The sequence below is a fragment of the Canis aureus genome, chromosome 2 (genome assembly GCF_053574225.1).
Source record: "Canis aureus isolate CA01 chromosome 2, VMU_Caureus_v.1.0, whole genome shotgun sequence".
In the NCBI taxonomy this organism is placed as follows: Eukaryota; Metazoa; Chordata; class Mammalia; order Carnivora; family Canidae; genus Canis; species Canis aureus.
This window is the reverse complement of record NC_135612.1, coordinates 26,122,292-26,145,712: the sequence shown is the minus strand read 5'-3', so window position 1 is coordinate 26,145,712 and position 23,421 is coordinate 26,122,292. Positions and strand designations below refer to the sequence as shown.

At 35.3% G+C, this 23,421-nt stretch overlaps 1 protein-coding gene across 11 annotated transcripts in view; it reads right to left on the bottom strand.

Annotated features, from left to right (window-relative positions):
- SSBP2 (single stranded DNA binding protein 2) overlaps positions 1-23,421 on the bottom strand; it is a 308,559-nt gene that overhangs the window by 108,204 nt on the left and 176,934 nt on the right. For 4 of the 11 annotated variants that reach the window (XM_077866330.1, XM_077866340.1, XM_077866351.1 and 1 more), the window contains one exon: positions 7,527-7,777. The exons of the other annotated variants lie outside the window; for them this stretch is intronic. In XM_077866330.1, coding sequence (XP_077722456.1) covers positions 7,527-7,556 — 30 coding nt within the window. In that variant the 5' untranslated portion in view covers positions 7,557-7,777. The remainder of the gene's footprint in view (positions 1-7,526; positions 7,778-23,421) is intronic. 11 annotated transcript variants of the gene reach the window in all.

Genomic DNA, 23,421 nt, shown 5'->3' with positions numbered 1-23,421 from the left:
CATCTATCAACCCTTTATTTTGTTCTGACAATGTCAGACCACAGTGTCAAACATCTCTGCCTCAATCGTGTCATTGATATATTCAAATATCTTCCATGAGTCCCATTTACCTAACCTTAATTCTACATTTCTTAACCTTATAATAAAACCCTCCATGCTCTGCATCTGAACTGGGTTTCCAGGTTTTATTTCTACTACTTTCCTACATGTATCCTACATCATGTTGGTTCTATGTACTTAAGTGTATCTGTTTCACCAATCTAATACTGTAAGCACCTTGGAGGGAAGAACAGTGCCTACCTCAGTATTCTCCATATAAAATGGGGTGTGATAGTAGCCATTTGAAATAATAAATGGTTCATATAAAAATTATCTCAAAGAGTTTTGATTATGACAAATTTTACTGAATACTGATTGACAGTTAATATGGAATCATGGTTTTTTAAAAAGATTTTATTTATTTATCCACGAGAGACACAGAGAGAGGCAGAGACACACACAGGCAGAGGGAGAAGCAGCCTACCCACAAGGAGCCTGATGCAGGACTCCATTCAGGACTCTAGGATCACGCACTGAGCCACCCAGGCATCCTGGCATTATGATTTTTTAAAGTATCATAAGAACTAATAATCTTAAGGTCAATTGGGTTTTGGTATTACCCATTCTCTTTTTGTGCCCCCTTTTCCTAAATACCAATCTTCTCTCCAGAGGATACCATAACTCTCTTTTTTTACATTGTACTTCCTCATACTCTCCCTCCCATCCCCAGTCTTAAAGATAGATGTCCAGATTCACAGATCAAAGAAATAAGAGCGTCTCTGTATATATACTCCAGCTTGCAATGAACTGATTAAACTTCAGTGTAAATGAATTTTAGCCTATGTTGCTATATTTGAACATTAATTAGTAATTACCTATATTTTTACTCCAAATCTACTTTCTGATATTTGAAAGTCTAACAATGTTCCTGATACTATTTTTCTTTCTGAAATTGTCTAACATTCATTTATTTGTTTATTTAACCTTTCACGTGTTTGGGTCTTGGCTTTCTATCTAAATTACAAATTACTTGAAGATCACAATAATGCATTATAGTCTCTTTTTATCTAACGAAACTTCATTCAGCACCTTACATTTAAAAGTTAGGTGTTCAATATATAGTATTACGAAAACATATTAAATTGCCCCAAAATTTTTTGTTTTTTTACCCTCAAACTTTTATCAAAATAATTTTATTAATGAGAAAATGAAAAGGAACAGCTTAAAGGTTTTAAAAAGAGGAGGATGAAAAAAATCACATTGATTCATTATTTAACCTTTATTTTGAATTTGCACAAATGGTCTAAAACTTCCAAATAATCTTTCATTGGTTTTAACTGAGTTACATAAGACAATCTGATTCTCTACATAAATCTAAAATAATCAATAAATCTCTATTTGATTTAACCACATAGATATAATTTCAAGATTGGCTTCTTGTTTATATGGAATCATAGATGACAACTTATCAAGTTAGTTCTGAATTCCCAATACACAGGCATCATATTTTACTATAAAAAAGTATATAATGATAGGAAAAAAGGAAATTCATGTTATTACAATTAATGAAGAATCTATTTCATTTCATTGTTAATATAATTAGCCTCTAAGATTCTTCTTCTGTATTATTTCATTACACTATAAAATACATTTGGTTTTAGGAATTAGAAAAATAAGACCTTATTTTTCTTAACTATATGTATCTGCTTTGTAACAATAAATTTGATAATTCTGTATTCAGAAGATCTTTAACATATGCATAAGCATAGGTTTCCTAATTAGTGATATTTCAAGTGAAGTGAAAGGATGTCTTAGGTATCCATTTCTGGAGTTTTACTATACTCGTAATTTTAAAACTTTTAGAAATGCAAATGCTGGCTGTAAACAGAGTTAACCTATAAAATTCAGAAGTGTAGAATCAGTCTTTCTCAATGGGAAAGCTTGAACAACAAATGACTCTAAAGTAAATTTTCTACTTTTATCTACTATTTATTAAAAGTATTTTTTTACATAGAGAGGAATGTGATAGATTTCTTCCAGGGAAGCTTTCAACTTGAATCTTAAATTTTATGATGATTGACCATCAAAATACTTTAATAATTATACGTCAGCGCTGAAAACAGTATAAAATTAAATTTTCTAGATTAAAAAATATAGACTTTATCAAATCTGGAAACAATTAGAATTTATGCTTATAGTATGTCATTGTACTTTTTTGGGGGAATGATTTTATTTTTTTATTTGACAGAGAGAGAGAGAGAGAGAGCGCGCGCGCGTGCACAACCAGGGGGAGCTGCAGGCAGAGGGAGAAGGGCAAGCAGGCTTCCCGCTGAGCAGGGAGCTGGATGCGGATACGGGTCTCAATCTCAGGCTCCTCGGATAATGACCTGAGCCCAAGGCAGACGCTTAACCGACTGAGTCACCCAGATGCCTGTCATTGTCCTTTTTTAATGTCATATATACTTCTAAAAATACCTACAAGACAATTCTTTTAAAATGTTGATATCTATAAAATATTTCAAAAGTAATTGTATTTTTTGTGCTAATTATACATTTCAGGGAATTTCTAAGAACTTGCAGTAGGCTACTTTAAGAAAACAATTAATTAAATATTTAAAAAGTAAGTTGTCAACTCACATTGTACTAAGCAACTATTAGAAATAAATATTTGTGATCCCTCTCATATTCCTTCTCTCATTATACTCATTTGGGATTAGGAAAAATTTGGATAATATTTGTTTTGTAGCATGAAGCTAATAACATTAGGTGGGTAAGTCCTTGATGATGTGAATATTTGTGTAATTCTGTGAGAAATACATAAGCAGCTAAGAGTCTACAGAGTATGTTTAGCACTAGTTGTCACCTCCTTGTGATTCAGTTGGTTTCACAGAGTATATTTTTAGAATATCCATATTTAAGAAGCAGGATAAACCATATATTTAATAATCAGAAACTATATGAAAAAAACAGAGATTCATAAAATAAAGTAAAATAAGATTTGCAGAAAATAATGTAAAGGTGTGCATGTTGAGAGGAGGGAGTAGAACAAAATATAGTTTGGGATAGTTTAATTTTTTTGTTAACTTATGACTCAACTGATGATAGACTTTTAGTAATTATAAAGAGCGTAAAAATGCCAAGTAGATTCGGAATTTATAAAATTGACTTCATCCATTTTTCACAGCAATGTATAAAACACAGCATGCAGTATTGTCTCTTCACTTGAAAAGGCAACTTAAAAATAGGTCACAGCTTCTGATGGAGGATACAAACTGCCAAGAGAACTACAAGCACAGCAGGAGTTCAAGAAATGACGATAATAATGAGAATGCATTACTGCTGAGAATCAGACAAGAAGGCTTAAATTCTCACTCGAGCCCAATCACCCATTTTCGGTGTGGCCTTGGGTGAGTCACTTAAACTTGCAGTGATTTGATTAACATCGACACTGGATTTACTTTCTTTGCGAAATGTACTGTAAGGTCACAGAGTGTGATGAAATGTGAGTGTAATCCACATCCCTTTACTCATGACCCTAGTCTTTGTAACTACTTTTTAGGTTTTGTTTCCTCTAAGACAACGTGTAGATTTACATAAATCACGGAAGCTGAGAAATTAATTCTAAAATAATAAAAATCTTTCAGGAAAAAGATTTAGAAGGGAAAAATAACCCTGCAAAATATTTGTTTTACTGTTTCCTCACTTCATCTGGAACAAAGCTTGAAAGAAAAGTGGTGAGAATGGACTAGACACGTGCTGTCTCACAAACAGGAGTGGAATGTAACCTAAAACTTGTAGCATTATAATAATTTGGAAAAACTACTTAGTTAGCTTTTAAAATTCTAAGAATAACTTAGAAAGTGTCTCTTTATTGCCTCAGAGTGGTGCTTGTCAGTCTTTTAAAATCTATCTCCTACAGGAACTTTTCAATCTATCTTTTGTATATCCTTAGAAGCTAAGATTATTTGTTAAATTTTACCTCCTATAGCTTTTAATATAAAAATAGTTATATCAAATATGTATTTTCAACTGCCTAAACTCTTAACCCAACCAGATTTTGGTGCATTACTCCCTGCACCTTTCCATTCACTCCTATAACATCCTTTGAATCCCAGATTTGGGCAGGATATTTTCTTTACTCATAACATTAATAGATATCATTACTGAGGTAAACTTAGAAAGCTCTATGCTTAGCTGTTTTCCCCTAGTCATATGAAAATTCGGAAAAAAGTATAACCAGAACAACTCTCCTTTATGTTTCAATTACCTAGAAATTCAGTAATACCATCACCAAAAATATACTTGTTGCTTCATTTATTTATATATGAATAAAATTATATCATCAGAACAGCAGGGAGTAGAAATGAGACAATGACAGGATCCTGCTGTTTTAGCAAAACATTTTACAATTTATTTATTTTTATGCAAGTGAGCTAAATGTTTATATAGCTAACTCTCGTTTTCTTTTTTGTTTTTTTTTAAAGATTTATTTGAGAGAGAGTGAAAGGGAGAGAGAGAGCACACAAGTGGAGAGGAGGGTCAGAGGGAGAAGCAGACTCCCCACTGAGCAGGGAGCCTGAAGTGGGGCTTGATCCCAGGACTCTGGGATCATGACCTGAGCTGGAAGGCAGGCGCTTAACTGACTAAGCCACCCAGACATCCCTCTTTTTTTGTTTTTTCTTTTTCTTCTATTCCTTGCTCCCATCATCCCTGTCTACCTCTTCTCCCCTTCTTGCCTCATCCCTTCCCATCTAATATTGGTTCTTGGCTGAGCCCACAATTTCAGCAAGAAATAAAAACTGCATTATTCAGGGAGGAAGCTAACAAGTTTCTCCTCCCTCAAAAGCCATTAGAAACTTCCTGAATAAATGAGAAACATATTAATTTAAAAAAAAATAAAGGGTGCTTGCATAAGCAATGAAAACAGTTTCCGGTCTACATTATGATTAAAAGCAACTTGAATAATAAATGTCTGATATGGAATAAGATCTATCAGGACATGCATATCTATGTCCAGTGAGTTTTGCTCCCAACAACTCTGTGCATTTTTTCAGTGAAATGTTAATAGCAAACAGTGGGACTTCTACTATATCCCTTTAAGATAATTCCTTAACATAATAAATTTCATTAACAGGAGATTTCTTTTAAATATTACTGAAATTTTTCATTCAAAATCATTCCATTATTCGTTGTCATACTAGTTGGAATGGATGGATATAATGTATACACATATACACACGTCTATGTATGTGTTTGATTACAAGCATATATTGAATTTCTTTAATTCCATATATTTACATATTTAATTGATACATGGGCTCAAATTGTACATTTTACATAAAAATGCTATTTATATCCCTATGTATTTTTATTCTGAGACTCATTCTTTTTTTTTTTAAACTTTTATTTTTTTATTTTTTTTTAATTTTTATTTATTTATGATAGTCACACACAGAGAGAGGCAGAGACACAGGCAGAGACACAGGCAGAGGGAGAAGCAGGCTCCATGCACCGGGAGCCCAACGTGGGACCGATCCCGGGTCTCCAGGATCGCGCCCTGGGCCAAAGGCAGGCGCTAAACCGCTGCGCCACCCAGGGATCCCTGAGACTCATTCTTTATTGATTTTTTTCTTTTAAATAAGGTTGTATAAAAATTCCTCTTACAAGATATATTTTACAGCTAATGAATCATCAACCTATTTGATTCATATTTTTTTTAAAGATTTTATTTATTCAAGAGGGACACAGAGAGAGGCAGACACATAGGCAGAGGGAGAAGCAGGCTTCCCTTGCTTGATCCCTGGTCCCTGATCCCCAGTCTGGGGATCAAGCCCTGAGCTGAACGCAGACCCTCAATTACTGAGCCACCAGGCGTCCCTATTTGATTCATATTTAAAGGACAAGCAGAATATGGGTGGGGGGTTGGCTTGATTTTTGCTTTGGTTTTCTGGGTTTTTTTTACAAGACAATTTATTGGCAAGTCAGTAATTTGTATTCTAAGCTTCAGTCTTGGGATTCCTCTGAACAACGGATTTGGTCATTATACAGATAATAAATACCATTCATAGTGAATTTAAATTAAAAAAATATGTTGACTTAAGAGATGAAACTTGGTAAAAACTGGTTCCTCTTCTGTTTCAATGATTCCTAACATAGTACAGCCACTGAAATCAACTTACCGCTTGTTAAGAGCCACTGAACCTCATAGCGAGTGTCTGGGTAGTACTGCACAGGCACAGATGTTGGAATAGAATACTCAGTAAAACTACTTCAGGATTCATCTGGTTAACAACGGTACTTCACTGAAGAGATCACTTTCTGCAATTTCTGAGTTATTTTTGCCCAGATAAAAGCTGTTTATCTTTTTTTTTTTTTAAGGCATTGTTGGGGCTTCTTAACAAAACAAAGCTACAACTTCTATCATATATTGAAGTAGTGGTTTTATTTACAGCTAAATAACTGAATTAAAATTTTAAATTAAAAGCATTACCTACAAGTCACAAAAAATTAAGAAATCTCCATGAATTTTAAAAATTTGTATCTTTGGAAATGAGGAACAAAGGTTAAATGTAAGTTATAACTTATATGAATCCCTTTTTTGTTTTGGTTTGTCTGTAGGAAACTATATCATTGGACTGTGCTCATATCAGATACTGGTTAAATATAAGGAATTTAACAAAAAAATTTCTCCAATTTTCTTGGTAACCAACAAGAAGGATTTTCTTTATGCATCTTCTAGGATGTTTCATCTTTACCTGACCCAGCCAAATTCCCCATTCTTCGTGCTCTAATTTGCTTTGAATTCTATGTTCTCATTCTAGTCTACTAATAGTTGGCTTTATTATTAACACAGGAACACAGCATTGTAGAAAAATTAGAAAACATATAAGAACCAACATGAAAATAAAAATCAAGTGTAATCTCACTACTCAGAAACAGCTACTGTTAACATTTTAACATAAATTTTAAAATAAAAATGAGATTAAAGTATAATCTATATTAAGTTTGTAAAGTGATATTTTCATTTAGCAATATATCCTAAATATCTTCTACTTTTCTGATTCCCTTCACATTTTTAGTATCTTAATATCTCTTTCTCAAAAAATTTGTTTTCCAAGTCTTCAACCATTTAATTATTCTAAACAAGAGGTCAGCAAACTTTTTCTGAAAAGGGCAAAACAGTAAATATTTTAAGCTTTGCAGGCTGTGTAATCTCTGCTGCAATCATTTAATTCCAATATTGGAGTGCAAAAGCAGCCACAAACATACATCAAGAATGGCTGTGGCTATGTGCCAATAAATTTACAAATCAAATTTTTTTTTCAAATAAAATTTTAATTAGAAAGACAGGCAGTGGGCTGTTGTTTGCTGACCCAATATTCTAGACAATTGTTTATAAAAAATATTGCATACCATGATTACTATCACTTCTGAGTATTTCACAGATTATCTTTATACTTGATTTTTTTCTATCAATACAGATTTACCCCGCACACAATCCCAAGGAGTATGTTCATTTCCTGTGGTAATTTGCAAATCTGTTCTTCAAAAGTGGCAGAAAATCCTCCATGCTGGAACGGTACCAGAAAGACTTTCCCAGCTCAGTCTGTGGCTTAGAAACCTGTATTTCAATAGCAAAGTAGAAGGATGCTCTTCCCTCTCCCCTTTAGTCAACAGAAGTCCAAGTTAAATGGGTAGTAACTTGCTGACACAGAGAATTTTCATCCCTGTTTCAAATCTATGAAAGAGAGAGAAATTCATATTGAAGGAGTTGGAACAGCAGGAAACCTCTAAGTTTATATGCATCCACATCCATGCTTCTCCTCTTTTCCCCATTGTGACAAGAGGGGTCTTTCTCCTCCAAGGGCCCCTTTATTTTTATTTGCTGTGGGTCCTATTCCCCTACTGCCTTTTCATCATGGTTCAGAACCTCTCACTTTACTCCTTCTCTCCCTCTCTTACGTCTCTTCTAACACTCTCTCTTTACTTGCTTGTTTCATCAGTATTTAAACTTATTTGGGATTTGCCTATCTTAAGAAAGCCCTTCCTAAACCTGAAATAGTACTCTCCTATATTCCTACTCTTCATTTTCACATCCAAGATTCATGAAAGAATTGTCTATACTTCCCTTTTCTTGTTGTTTATTCCTCATTTCACTTCAGTCAGGTTTTGCCCCATTGATCCACTGAAACTGACTAAAGTTATTAGTGAATCTTTATTATTAAATCCATTTGGAACTTAGTCTTTCATCTTGCTGGTCATGAGTGCAAATTATGCAAATTGCATGGATTCAAATCTTGATTCTGTCACTTACTTCTTGGGTAAATCACTTAACCTCTCTGTACCCTCACTCTTCTTCTCTGCAAAACTGGGATATAATAATACCTAGCTCAAAAGATTATTGTAAAAATTTAAATAATGAATGCATGCAAAACTGTTCACAACAGTGCTTGGTCCATAGAACCTCTATATAGATGCTAATTAGCAGCATTTGACACAATTACCCTCTCTTCTTTCTGAGAGGATCTCTATCCATTAAACATTACCTAGGTTTTTTCTTTGCCCCTTTGATTCATTCTTCCTAATCTCACTTTCACAGCCCTCTTCCTTTATTTTATTTTATTTTTTATTTTTTATTTTTTTATTTTTTTCCCTCTTCCTTTATAAGCCAGTTCTATCCCAAATCCAATTTGCTACTCTATTCTCTTCCCAGGCAATCTCTTCCATTCACATGGCTTGAATCACCATCTGGTGACTTCTTATCTGTTATCTCCCAACAAAACTTTCTTCTTTTTCCAGACATCTGTATAAACTGGCTCCAGTACATCATTACTTAGCTATCAAAAAGCACTAGGTTACACCTCTCTAAAACTTACCTCATCTTCTCACCTCTTAACCCTAAACTATTTCTTCTCCCATGTTACTTAGCTTAGTGAATAGTACTGCTACCCAGGCAGTTTGCCAAGCCTGAAACATGTGAGTTGTCCTGGATTCCTTATCATGTATCATCTTCCACATGTTGTAAAGGTCCTTGTAAATTCCATTTTTAAATCGTTATCAAATTTGTTCACATCTCTCCATCCCTACTGTTACTACCTTAGTCTAGGCAACTATTATCTTTCATCTACATTATTTTTTTCAGTCTACATTATTTCTATAAGTTTCTAACTGAAGCTCCTGCCCAGAGTCATAAGGCCCCCTTCAAAACACTATACAATGCAATCAAAATATACTCCCTAATTGCAAGTAGATTAATATGAAGAAAAGTTTAATGGTTATGCACTGTCCTTATCAAAATCTGGCACTCTTTAATGTGGATATAAAAAGCATTCATGGCCTGGCCTTTATTTACCTTTAAAGTCTCATGTCACATCTTCCACCTTCTACCTACTTCAGGTTTTCTACATAATCATGACATTACAATTTTACCTCTTCCTTTCTGTTTGCTTTTCCCTTTTTCTTGTCGGAGTGCACTGGCTAGACCCTCCAGCAGGATAAATAGAAGAGGTAGTAAAAGTTGACAACCTTGCTTTATTATTGATTGTAGAGGGGAAACATTCAGTATTTTACCATGAAATAATATGTCAGTGGTAGGATTTTATCAAATTGAAGTGGTTCCTTTTATTCCCAGTTTGCTATGAGTGATAAAGAATGAATGTTGTATTTGTCAAATGCTTTTTCTGTGTTTACGGAGATGATACATTGTACTGACTAATTTTCAAATGTTAAACCAATTTTTATTTTTTATTTTTTATTTTTTTAAATTTTTATTTATTTATGATAGTCACAGAGAGAGAGAGAGGCAGAGACACAGTCAGAGGGAGAAGCAGGCTCCATGCACCGGGAGCCCGATGTGGGATTCGATCCCGGGTCTCCAGGATCGCGCCCTGGGCCAAAGGCAGGCGCCAAACCGCTGCGCCACCCAGGGATCCCTAAACCAATTTTTAAATTCCTGGGATAAACCCCACTTGCTCACAGTATACGTCTTTGTTGTTGTTGTTGTTGTTGTTGTTGTTGGATTCTGTTTGATTGATTTTTGTTAAGAATTTTTGCATCTATGTTCATCTGGAATACTAGTCCTTAGTTTTCTTTACTGGAATGTCATCTCATTTTGGTGGCAGGATAAAGGCATTTTTAATGAAATAAACATTTATTATGAAATAAACTTCTATATCCCAGGTTACATTTCTTTGTTCTGAAATCTTTTATTGACATTATCATAGCCATTACAACTTTGTTTTGAATAGTATCCTCCATTCACTTCACTTTTAGTCTATTTGTTTCTTTATGTTTATTTATTAAAAAAAATTTTTTTTTAATTTTTATTTATTTATGATAGTCACAGAGAGAGAGAGAGAGAGGCAGAGACACAGGCAGAGGGAGAAGCAGGCTCCATGCACCGGGAGCCCGACGTGGGATTCGATCCCGGGTCTCCAGGATCATGCCCTGGGCCAAAGGCAGGCGCCAAACCACTGCGCCACCCAGGGATCCCCTGTTTCTTTATGTTTAATGTGGGATTTTGTCGGTAGCAATGTGACAGTCTCTGCTTTTAAAATGGGGTGTTTAGCTCTTTTATATTTAATGTGACTTACCACAGGTTTAACTCTCTCAGTTTGCCATCTGTCACATCTATTCTTTGCACCCTTTTTCCTCTTTGATGTTCTCTTCTGGATTAATTTAAAGTTTTAAAATAATTTCCTTTTCATCTCTTTTGATGGGTTATTAACTATAACTGTTTTCCTATTTTAGTGTTGTTCTAGGGTTGATAGTACATATACTTACATAGCATACATATTTAACTTTTCATAGTCTATCTTCAAGAATCTTTTACCATTTCATGTATGGTATAAAGAATATTAAAACAATATACTTCCATCTCTCTCTCTTAGCCTTTGGGTTATATACCCTGTCATACACTGGACATCTGATATGTATTATAAACCACAGACAACACTGTTATTTTGTAGAAAGTCATTTATCTTTTAATGAGATTTGAATAATAAAATAATATCTTATATATTTATTTACATTGTTATAATTTCTGATTTTCTTTATTCCTAGTGTAGATCTATACTTCCTTTTGGTGTCATTTTCTTTTGGCCTTTAATATTTCTCTCAAACAAATCTGCTAGTGATGAATTCTTTCAGCTTTCCCATGTCACAAAAAGTCGCTACTTTGCCTTTGTTTTTGAAAGATATTGTCACTGAGTACAAAGTGCTAGATTTTGCTTTTAAGATATCATAAGTAAGACTAGAGTAGCAGATAGTTTAGGAATAATTATTCACCACTAATGTAGCAAAGCTCTTCTGAATAGGTCACACAAAGAATGGCCTGTGAATTATGCAGTTTTGCTTTCTTTCTGCCATGTGTTTCTATAGCACCTTTTACTTTTTCTTAAATAAAGCACTTCTTATACACTTCATTGAATTTGCTTATGTGATTGTCTTTTCATTATATAGCTCTTTCTTCACACTGTAGCTTTTTAAGTTCATATTTAGGCAACGCATATTTTGTGTTCCTAACACCTGGCACAGGTGGAAAAAAACACTTTAATAAAACTATACTAAATAACAGAATAAAAATAAATAAATAAATAACAGAATAAAATGGAACATCCAGTGAGCTCTCACAATGTACCATGATTAAATGCATAGTACTCACTATTTAGTTAGAAACAAGAGTCATTTTGCTGCTAGATTCTCAAATTATTTCCCTTTTTATTCTAAGGTCCTGTTTAAATTTCAAGAGTATCGCTAATTTTATTGATACAACCCAATATTAATAGTGAGGAAACTTTTATATTTCACTCCTTTGCTCCCTGTTTAGATAAGAACAAAGATGCGACCATAAACTCTTAACTGCCAAAGGGTTTGAGGAATGGAGGTTAGGGGATCATCAGAGTTTAAGTTTTTCCTTCCAAAACAAAGGAAAATAGCTTTTTGGAAGAACTTCAAAATCAACCTGTAAACAGAGTGGCTGTTATGGATATGCAGGTAGCATGAGTATTATTCTAGTTAGTTACGCATAGAAAGCTACCACAGTGCATATTTTTTTTACACCTCCCCTTACTCTCATCACAATCCATCAAAAAAGAAGTAGCAATGGAAAGCCTAAGAATTCTACAATTTGGCAATGATATATTTTAGCAGACTTGACTATGAAATTATGTTTCATAAATAAGTTATATTTTCATTATGTATTGCAAAGAATAACAATATTTAGAGAAGAATGTGTTAAAAAATTTTAGAACTTTTAAGCACTATAACAGTTGCTACAGATAAACATCTAAAAATGCTAGAGTAAAATATCACATCAAATTATATAATCCCATGAAAAATCCTTCCCCAACAAGGAGAAGGGGAAGGAAAACAGTTTCTTAAAGCCTAGAAAACAACAATGACTACTATCTCTAAATTATTAACTGAAAGCATCTTTAAAAGTCTCATCTCTCATTTGGGGGAAAAGAGATGGATGGCAATGTAGTTTTCTGAAAAAGACAGTTCATGCTTTTGTTTTGATCAATCCTAAAAGAATAATTCTATTTAATAACTTCTAGCCCAAATCAGTTGGCTTAGGGTATATGCCCATAAACAAATATAAACAAAACAAACAAATATAAATAAAAAGGCAAGTAATGAATGAATGAATATATAAATGAGTAAGCAAGCAAAATTATTAGGTAAAACTCTTCTACTAAATATTAAATATAAGAAAATATTTGGATTGAGGAGGGACAAAACTAGCTAGAATGAACTGCATTTTGTTTTCAATGACCCAACAATACTGAGAAGAAATCTTGAGTTGTGGCAATGCAGAAGGAAAGAAATCAATAAAACACTACAGAGTAGAATTGCATCTAGGTAGCCATTATACACTGTAAATGCCTCTCATTCATCATAATCTGCTCAAATTAAAGATTCATTTTTAAGGTCTTGAGAACTCACTAAAGCAATGTCACAACTCTTTTTAAAAAATCATTCTTTTTTTAAAATATGAAGATGGTCTTGAACATGATTAAAACACTTAGATCTTTTTAGACTCTTATAACAATGATGACTAAGCAGTGCAAAAAGAAGTACGACTGTATTCAAGAAGGTATTTTTCATTTTTGTTATTTATCTAAGTAGCCTACAGCAAATAAGATACACATTCTTTCAAAACTCATTAACAGAGAAGAGTGTAAGAAACATGCACTTCCCTATGTTACTTTCCACTTAAATAAATATCCTAAGTATATAAGAATATGGCATTTTATATGAGATAATTGGTTAAATTGGTCTCTGATACCAAATTATTAACACTAAAAACAACCAAGCAGAAAAGAGCGAAACAAACCATAAGAATTACCTAACCATATGGTGTGTGTGTATATATATATATATATATATACATCCCATGTCCTAAGGATATTATGAATAAAACAAAAGAAAATGTACTCTTTTTTTTGGAATCCAGACAGATATCATTGCTTACATACACACTTTAAAAGAGACTACAAAAAAAAGCTACTAAAACTAAAATTTGGTTGCTTAGCAAGGTAGAAAATCAATAATCTACATATGGGCTAATAACAATTAGATACCGGAATTTTGAAAGTACGATTTACTATACCACAAAATTATAAAAATATTTTGCTAAAATATAACAAAAATACATGCACTAAAAACTATAAATATTTAACAAGAGAAATTAAAGATTACTTAAATAGAAAGATATATAGTATTCATAAATGGGAAGACAATATTGTTACTATTTCAATTCTCTTCAAACTAAACACAATTTCAACCAATATCCCAAAAGGACTGTTTTATAGAAATCAAAAGCTGGCTGTAAAATTTATATAGAAAAGAAAAAGAACTCAAGTAGGCATATCAACTTTGATCATGGAAAGCAAAGTTAGCGGTCTTATGCTACCTGACTTCAATACTAACTACAAAGCACAGCAGTGACAATACAGTAATGGAAAAAGGACAGAGGATCCACACATATGATGATTTTGATAAAGATGCAAATGCGATTCAATGAAGAAAGAAGAGTCTTTTTAACAAAAGATGCTGCCATAACTGGATATGAGTATACCAAAAAAATAACAAAAGGGGCACCTGCGTGGCACAGGTTAACTCTCTAATTCTTAATTTTGGCCCAGATGATGATCTCAGGGTTGTGAGATCAAGCCCTGTGGTGGTCTCCAGACTCAGTACAGTCTGGTTAAAATTCTCTCTCCCTCTCTCTCTGCTCCTCCCACTCCACTTATGCTCTCTCTCTCATTCAAATATGTAAATAAATCTAAAAAAATTACATAACTAACTAAATAAAATAAAAATCAATTAAAAATAAGAACCTTAATCCAAACCTGTAGCACATATAAAAGTTAACTCAAAATGGATCATAGAATGAAATCTAAAACCTGGAACTATAAAACTTCTAGGAGAAAATATAGGAAGAGCAAAACAAAACAAAACAAACCTCATTCATTAGATAATATCACCAAAAGAAAAAAACTGATAAATTGGACTTCACCAAAAGTAAAAACTTTTGAAAAAATGAAAATAAAATAAATGATAAAGATAAAAAATAGAAACATCTTTAAAAAAGTCAGTTCTGCTCTTTGAAGTACACTATTAAGAAAATGAAAAGAGAAGCCATAGCAGGGAGAAAATATATGAAAATTGTATTTATGATAAAATTCTTACATGGTGACTACATAAAGAACTCTCAAAACTTAAGAAAACAAACAATCCAATTTTAAAACTGAGTAAAAGTGCTTAATAGACATCTTACCAAAGATACAGGGATGACATAAGCACATAAAAATATGCTCACCATCATTAGTAAATAGGGAAATGCAAACAAAACCACAATGAGAAATCACTACATATCTATTAGAATGGCTAAAATAAACAAACAAAAAATCTGGTAATACCAAGTACTGGTAAGGATTCAGAGCAACTGTCATACATCCATTTGTAAATGTAAAATGATACAGATACTTTTGAAAATATTTTGGTAGTTTCTTTCTTTCCTTCTTTTTTAAGATTTTTATTTATTCAAGAGAGAGAACACACACAAGGGGTAAGGGTAAAGGAATGGGAGAGAGAGAATGTCAAGCAGACTCAGGGTTGAGCTCAGAGTCCACCACAGGCCTCGATCTCACAACCTGAGATCATGACTTGAGCCAAAAATCAGGTGGGAATGTGAACTGGTGCAGCCACTCTGGAAAACTGTGTGGAGGTTCCTCAAAGAGTTAAAAATAGACCTGCCCTATGACCCAGCAATTGCACTGTTGGGGATTTACCCCAAAGATACAAATGCAATGAAACGCCGGGATACCTACACCCCGATGTTTCTAGCAGCAATGGCCACGATAGCCAAACTGTGGAAGGAGCCTCGGTGTCCAACGAAAGATGAATGGATAAAGAAGATGTGGTTTATGTATACAATGGAATATTACTCAGCTATTAGAAATGACCAATACCCACCATTTGCTTCAACGTGGATGGAACTGGAGGGTATTATGCTGAGTGAAGTAAGTCAGTCGGAGAAGGACAAACATTATATGTTCTCATTCATTTGGGGAATATAAATAATAGTGAAAGGGAATATAAGGGAAGGGAGAAGAAATGTGTGGGAAATATCAGAAAGGGAGACAGAACGTAAAGACTGCTAACTCTGGGAAACGAACTAGGGGTGGTAGAAGGGGAGGAGGGTGGGGGGTGGGAGTGAATGGGTGACTGGCACTGGGGGTTATTCTGTATGTTAGTAAATTGAACACCAATAAAAAATAAATTAAAAAAAAATCAGAGTCAGACACTTAATCGACTGAGCCACCCAGGTGCCCCTTGGTAGTTTCCTGTAAAGTCAAACACAGTACCATATGGCACAACAATCCTAAACCTATATTTCCAAATGAAAACAAACAAAACAAAACTTCACCACAACAATCATACATTTACACAAAAACTTGTTGGAGCAATTTATATTCACAATTATTCCAAAGTGGAACAACTCAAATGTCTCTCAAGTGAGGAATGGGTAAACAAATTGTAGTGTATTCATACCATGGAATACTGCTTAGCAGTAAAAGAACAAATTACTAACATATGTAACAGCATGGATTAATCCCAAATACATTATGCTAAGTGAGTGAAGTCAGACTCAAAAGGCTATTATGTGTGGTCCAATTTATGTGACAGTTTAGAAAGGCAAAACTATAGGGTCAAAAATAAATTAGTGGTTACAAGTGGCTAGGGATGGGGAGAGGAGTTAATTACAAAGGGCAGGGTAAATTTTCTTAGGTGATCAAATTGTTCTATATCATCATTGTAGTAGTGATTGTGTTACCTCATGTATTTGTCAAAACTCAAGAGTAGTACACCAAAATGGGTCAGTTTTACTACCATGCATTGACATAAAAAGTAGAAAAAGGGATGCCTGGGTGGCTCAATGGTTGAGCATCTGCCTTCGGCTCAGGGCGTGATCCCAGAGTCCCAGGATCGAGTCCCACGTGGGCTTCCTGCAGGAGCCTGCTTCTCCCTCTGTCTATATCTCTGCCTCTCTCTCTGTGTGTCTCTCATGAATAAATAAATAAAATCTTTTTTTAAAAAGTAGAAAAAACCCCACACCACAATAAGGCAATGAAAAATACTCAATTGAATATAGATTATGAATTATGATTAGTAATTATGAACATAAATTAAAAGCATGATCTCAAATTTCAACTAGTATTATGAATGCAGGTTTAAATACTTGATCTCAAATTTTAACCAGTCCTGGATATTCTATAAAATTTTATTACCATAAGGCAACATTCTATCATTTATTAGGTGAAATAATATTTAAAATAATAAAGTTAAAAAACTGAGAAACTATTGTATACACAAGGTTTTATGCAAGAGTGAATAGAACATGCATGCTCTCTATTCTCCAGACCATTCCATTTTATATATCAAATACATATCTATTTAAAGTAACAACACAAAACAAAATATGTCACCAATGTATAATTGAAGTAATAAGACACCATAGTGTGTTTGGGGAAAAAATCATAGGCTCTGGGGACAGATAAATAAACATGCCTAACTTCAAATCTTATTTATGCTATTCACTTAAGTTAGGAATGTCATTTATATTAGCTTGGCTGATTATGCAAGAAGTAATATAAAAGCACCTAGATCATGATCTGGCTTCTAAAAATTCCATGAATATTCCTTCCTTTCTTCCTTCTTCTCCTTCCTGAAAGCCAAAGTTTTTCTAAAAGTATCGGATCTCAGAATGTAAGGTAATTGCTTCTCAAAAAAATAGTGCTCTCATTTAGAAAATCTACAGCAATTAGTTGCACCATTTCAGCCCTCAACTGGTGATGCACCATTGATCCATTATTATCAATGAGTAGTTACTGTATCAAGAGTGGCCAATCTTTAGGCTCATCAGTGATCTGTGAATTGGGCAGGCTTGAAGAGCTCTGCTTAGAAAAAGTGATGGTAACTTGTTTAGCCAGTTACACTGAATATTTTCAGATATAAACAAAAGAAAACTGGCTAATCAGCAGCAAAAGGAAGAGACAAGTGGCATGTGTGTGGAGAGAACACAGAGCCATGAAAGTGCCTGCACTGAAATGGCTGAGTGATGAAAGAAAGAGGCTAGAACCTAGAGTTGCCTTGATACCTAACAGTTTTTTAGTTTCAGTTCTTTATTCAGTTTATGAATCCTTTAATGCAGTTCCTTTTTCCAAAAATGGTGTGTTAAACATGTTTCATTGCTTGTTCTAACCTTAACCATTTTAAGAAAAACTTTCTGCTGAGATCATCCCTAAAGACTATATGAAACTGATTGCCTCAAAGGAAATATTTGATCAAAAGCAGCCTATCCATCAGATTTTCTCAAGACTATTAGCCAAGTTACCTGTATTCATACAGACAATGGCTGATTCTCTAGTAAGAAAGTCATGCAGAGTTAGGATTATAGTAAGCATCTTAGAAAGGCAAAATCTCATGCAAAATAAGGTTGAGTTATCAGAAATCAAGAGAAAGCTGGGCCTAAGAATGGGCCAGTCATTCATTTATTTATAAGCTTTGGTATTCAAAAGTTCTGTCCTGGTTTCCTGCTCCTTCTAATGCCAAATATCATCTCACCAAATTCTTCATTTCAAGCAAATTAGTTCTAGAAACAACTGGCTAGCTGCTGTCAAAGAAGCAAAACTGTGCCTACTTGCACTTTTGTAGTCCTTATTTACTTAAAAATTTTAAAGTAATACCATGACAGCTGCAAAGAACCAATACCTATGATTCCCAACCCTATCCCAATCAAACTGAATGCTGCAAGATGATAAAGTATTATATGCAGCTTTCTGTTTATCTATTCCTCTCAATAATCCTTTCTACATGTAATGCCTAATGATTCTTTATTATAGAATATGAATAATTTATTAAATTCTTCGGTTTCTTCCAGGAATGTATTTCTAAATTTTAAAAGTTGAAATTTTTTTTTTCTTCAAGCAGTCCAATTATGGGGCACAATATCTGAAACTGGCTTCTCAAACAGAAGTTAGTATCTGTCAGTTATAACTATTTTAAAAGTATAACAAAGGTAGACTAAGGAGTAGGGAGACGATTACTTTTAGTTAAACTCTTAAAAATCATTTATATATATATCCCAGAAGAAATGCTTCATGCCTCCATGCTGTTACAAAGCAAAATAAAATACAAAATCAAACTGATGATTTTCTCTAAACATCTGATTGTTCTCCCAATACTGAGAGCCTCCACTATTGATACAGTCGTACCAAATCTACTTTGCTCCAAAAAATTAAATAACTGGTATTCTTAAAAAAATAAAAGAAAGAAAGAAAATCCATAACTAAAGTCAACCTCTACATACATAAACAACAACAGATACGGTAATAATTTTTTTAAAAATATTTTATTTATATTTGAAAGAGAAAAAGAGAGAACATGGTTGGAGGAGGTGGAGAAAGGCAGAAGGAGAGGGAGAAGCAGGCTCCCCATTAAGCAGGGAGCCCAATGTGGGACTCGATCCCAGAACCCCAGGATCATGACATGAGCTAAAGGCAGATGCTTAACTGACTGAGCCACCCAGGCACCCCAATATACAGTAATAATTTAAAAGGCGTATCAAACTGTTCTTTTGCTGGCAAGTTTTAAAGAATCTTCTCACAGGTAGAGCAACAGCTCTTACTGAATAGTTCTAGTCACTGGAGAATTTCTTTTAGCATAGATTGACATCATGGCCTAAATTCAAAGTGACACGAAATTAAAGCCCGTTATGGTAATAATCATGGCAGGGTAAAGTGGTTTAGGAAAACCTAAAGTCTGAATGTTCATATATAATTTCAATTATGTCACTGTTGATTCCAGCTAGCCTCAAATCTTACTTTAAGATAAAACTAGAATGACTTAAAAATGCTTGAAGCTTTGATTTTTTTTAAATAAAGACATTTCATAAACAGGTAAAAAATTAACAATAAATCTCTCTATTTAAATGATACACTACTTGTCTCACAACAGAGGAATGAATGGGGTAAAGTCCTTCAGAGGCTAGGTACTTAAGTTTATAGTTTTCATAAATTTCCAACAGTTAAAAAATAATATAGTGTGACATTACCAAGATGGAGGTATAGGAAATCCCAGTCCTCCTCCCCACATGGAAACACTGATTTAACAACCATATGAGGCTGGAATACTTTTATGAGAACCCCAGAATCCAGTTCATAGGATGCAGCATCCTAGAATAGTACAAAACCAAAACAACTGCATTGAAATGGGTAAAAATAGCAGTTTTACTTTACCTGCGTGTCCCTTTCCCCATGTCAGCATAGGTCAATGCTGAAAAAAAATCCCTTCAACATACTATTTCTCTTGCTGGGAAAGAGAAAGCCAAGGTTGAATACAACATCATCAGCCCTTCAGGCACTCCCAAGAGAACTGTTCCTATCTCGCCTCATTCAGAAAGTACTGAGAGATCCAGCATAGTCAGAATGCCTCAGGGCAGCTAAGAACAAGACAGAGGGATAGGTGGCTCTCAATAGACTGAGGCCTCCAGTGGTTGGCATGGGTGGCAGCAGGTAGCGCATGCCTCAGCAACTGGTATGGACCACAACAGCAGGCAAAGATCTCAGTAGCCAGTGGGGGAAGTGGGGGGGGGGGCGGTCTCAGTGAATGGGAGAAATCCAGAGTAGATCTCAGTGGCTGCATTGACTCTGTGAGATTCAGAAGGTACACAATCCTAAAACTTCTTCAGGGAAGGAGAGGATTGAGAGATGGAATTTGCATCTAACATCCTAGTATCTTCATGTACTGCCCTAGGGCAACGGGGCAGGTAGCTCTCTGTACCAATAATGGCTCTGTGGGATTGAAAGAAAGCATACAATACCAAGAATTCTCCTGGAAAGAGGAAGTAGAGTAGAATGTACACATTCATAAAAAAGTTGGAGAGGGGCACCTGGGTGGCTCAGTTAGTTGAGTAGTCTGACTCTTGATTTTGGCTCAGGCCATAATCTCAGGGTCATGGGACTGAGCCCCATGTCAGGCTCCAAGCTCAGTAGGATTCTGATTCTCTCCCTCTTCCCCTCTCTCTGCCCTTGCCCCCACTCACACTCATATCTTCTCTCAAAAATAAATAAATAAACTGTAAAAAAAGAAAAAAGGTTACACTGAATTTCTAGTTATACTGATGGTGAAGATCTTTCCTAGGCAAAGCCATTCCATAAAGACTGAAAGAAGTGCTGTTTCTTCAAATGTGGGGATGCCAATGTAAAGCTTATGAAGAACACAAAGAATAAGGGAAATACAGTATTACTAAAGGAACAAAATAAATCTCGAATAATAAACCCTAAAGAAATAGCGATCTATGAATTGCCTGACCAAAAGATAATCACCTTAAAGCTCAGTGAGCTACAAGAAAACAGACAACAAAATTGAGAAAATGAAACATTGAAAAAAAAAAAAAAAGCAAACCAGATAATATAAAAGAGAACCAAACAAATGCTGGAGCTAAAATATAGAATAACTGAACTGAAAAATCCACAAAGAAACCTCTTACAGACACACAAAAGATAGAGAAAGGAATCAAAGGACACCAATACAAAAAATCAACAGATTACAAAGGAAGACAGCAAGAGAGGAAGACGGGAATAAAAGAATGGCGGAATGGCTAGAAAACAATGGCAATAGCAACTTTTTATGAGTAATTATTTTAAATGTAAGGGATTACAAGTTCTAATAGAAAGATAGAATGTGGAATAACAGATTAAACGAGTAGGATCAAACAATTTCCTATCTATAAGAGACTCACTTAGACTTTAAAATACAAATAGACTTAACTACACACAGTGAAAACAAAGAGGGATGGTAAAAGATACTCTGCTAATTATAGCCAAAATAGAGCATGTTTGGTAATATTTAGACAAACTTTCAGTCAAAATTGATCACAAGAAATAAAGATGGAGCTAAAATAAGCAAATGGATTACATCAAACTAAAAATCTTCTCCACACATAAGGAAATCATCAGCAAAATGAAAAAGTAACCCATTGAATGAGAGAAGATATTTGCAGGTCTTATATCCAAAGAGGTGTTAACATTCAAAATATACAAAGAACTTAAAAAAGTATTATAAAAAAAGAAAAAAAAAGAAGCCAATTAAAAAAATGGTTAGAGGACTTGAATTGGCATTTTTTACAAAGCAGACATACAGATGGCCAAGGAAACAGGAAAAGATACTCAACATCACTAATCATCTGAGAAATGTAAATCAAAACCACAATAAGATACCATCTCACACTGGTCAGTTTGGCTAGAATCAAAAAGATCAGAAATAAAGTTGGCAAGAATGTAGAGAAAAGGGAATTCTCATAAATTGTTGGTATGAATGTAAACTGATGCAGCCGCTATGGATAACAGTATGAAGGTTCCTCAAAAAATTAAAAACAAGGGGGAGGAGCAAGATGGCGGAAGAGTAGGGTCTCCAAATCACCTGTCTCCACCAAACTACCTAGAAAACCTTCAAATTATCCTGAAAATCTATGAATTCGGCCTGAGATTTAAAGAGAGACCAGCTGGAATGCTACAGTGAGAAGAGTTCGCGCATCTATCAAGGTAGGAAGACGGGGAAAAAGAAGTAAAGGAACAAAGGCCTCCAAGGGGGAGGAGCCCCGCGAGGAGCCGGGCTGAGGCCGGGGCGAGTGTCCCCAGGACAGGAGAGCCCCGTCCCGGAGACGCAGGAGCTGCACCGACCTTCCCGGGGGAAAGGGGCTCGCGGGGAGGTGGAGCAGGACCCAGGAGGGCGAGGATCTCCTCGGGCTCCCGGGGACAGTAACAGAGCAACTGCGCGCCCAGGAGAGTGCGCCGAGCTCCCTAAGGGCTGCAGCGCGCACGGCGGGACCCGGAGCAGCTCGGGGGGCTCAGGGGCGGCTCCGCGGAGGGGGCTGCGGGGCAGGAGCGCGAATCCACCAGCGCAGGCTCCGGAGCACAGGGCGCCGGGACACAGCCCAGGATCCCGCCTCCCCCGGGACAGGCAGAGGCCGGGAGGGCCCAGGACAGCGAGGACGCTCCTGCCCCAGCTGAGCAGATCGGCGGCCCCGCCCCGGAGCCTCCAGGCCCTGCAGATGGAGTTCCTGCGGGGGCTGAATCCAGGTTTCCAGAGCTGCAGCAGCCACTGGGGCTGTTCCTCCTGCGGCCTCACGAGGTAAACAACCCCCACTGAGCCCTGCACCAGGCAGGGGCACAGCAGCTCCCCCAAGTGCTAACACCTGAAAATCAGCACAACAGGCCCCTCCCCCAGAAGATCAGCTAGACGGACAACTTCCAGGAGAAGCCAAGGGACTTAAAGAACACAGAATCAGAAGATACTCCCCGGTGGTTCTTTTTTTTTGTTGTTGTTGTTTTTTTGTTTTTTGTTTTTTGTTTTTTGTTTGTTTTTGTTTTGTTTTTGTTTTGTTTTGCTTTTTGATTTGTTTCCTTCCCCCACCCCCTTTTTTTCTCCTTTCTTTTTCTTTCTCTTTTTCTTCTTTTTTTTTTTCCGTTTTTTTTTTTCTCTTTTTCTTCCCTTTTTTTTTTCTTCTCTTTCTCTTTTCTTTCCTTCTTTCTCTCCTCTCTTTTTCTCTTTTTCCCAATACAATTTGCTTTTGGCCACTCTGCACTGAGCAAAATGACTAGAAGGAAAACCTCACCTCAAAAGAAAGAATCAGAAACAGTCCTCTCTCCCACAGAGTTACAAAATCTGGATTACAATTCAATGTCAGAAAGCCAATTCAGAAGCACTATTATACAGCTACTGGTGGCGCTAGAAAAAAGTATAAAGGACTCAAGAGACTTCATGACTGCAGAATTTAGAGCTAATCAGGCAGAAATTAAAAATCAATTGAAT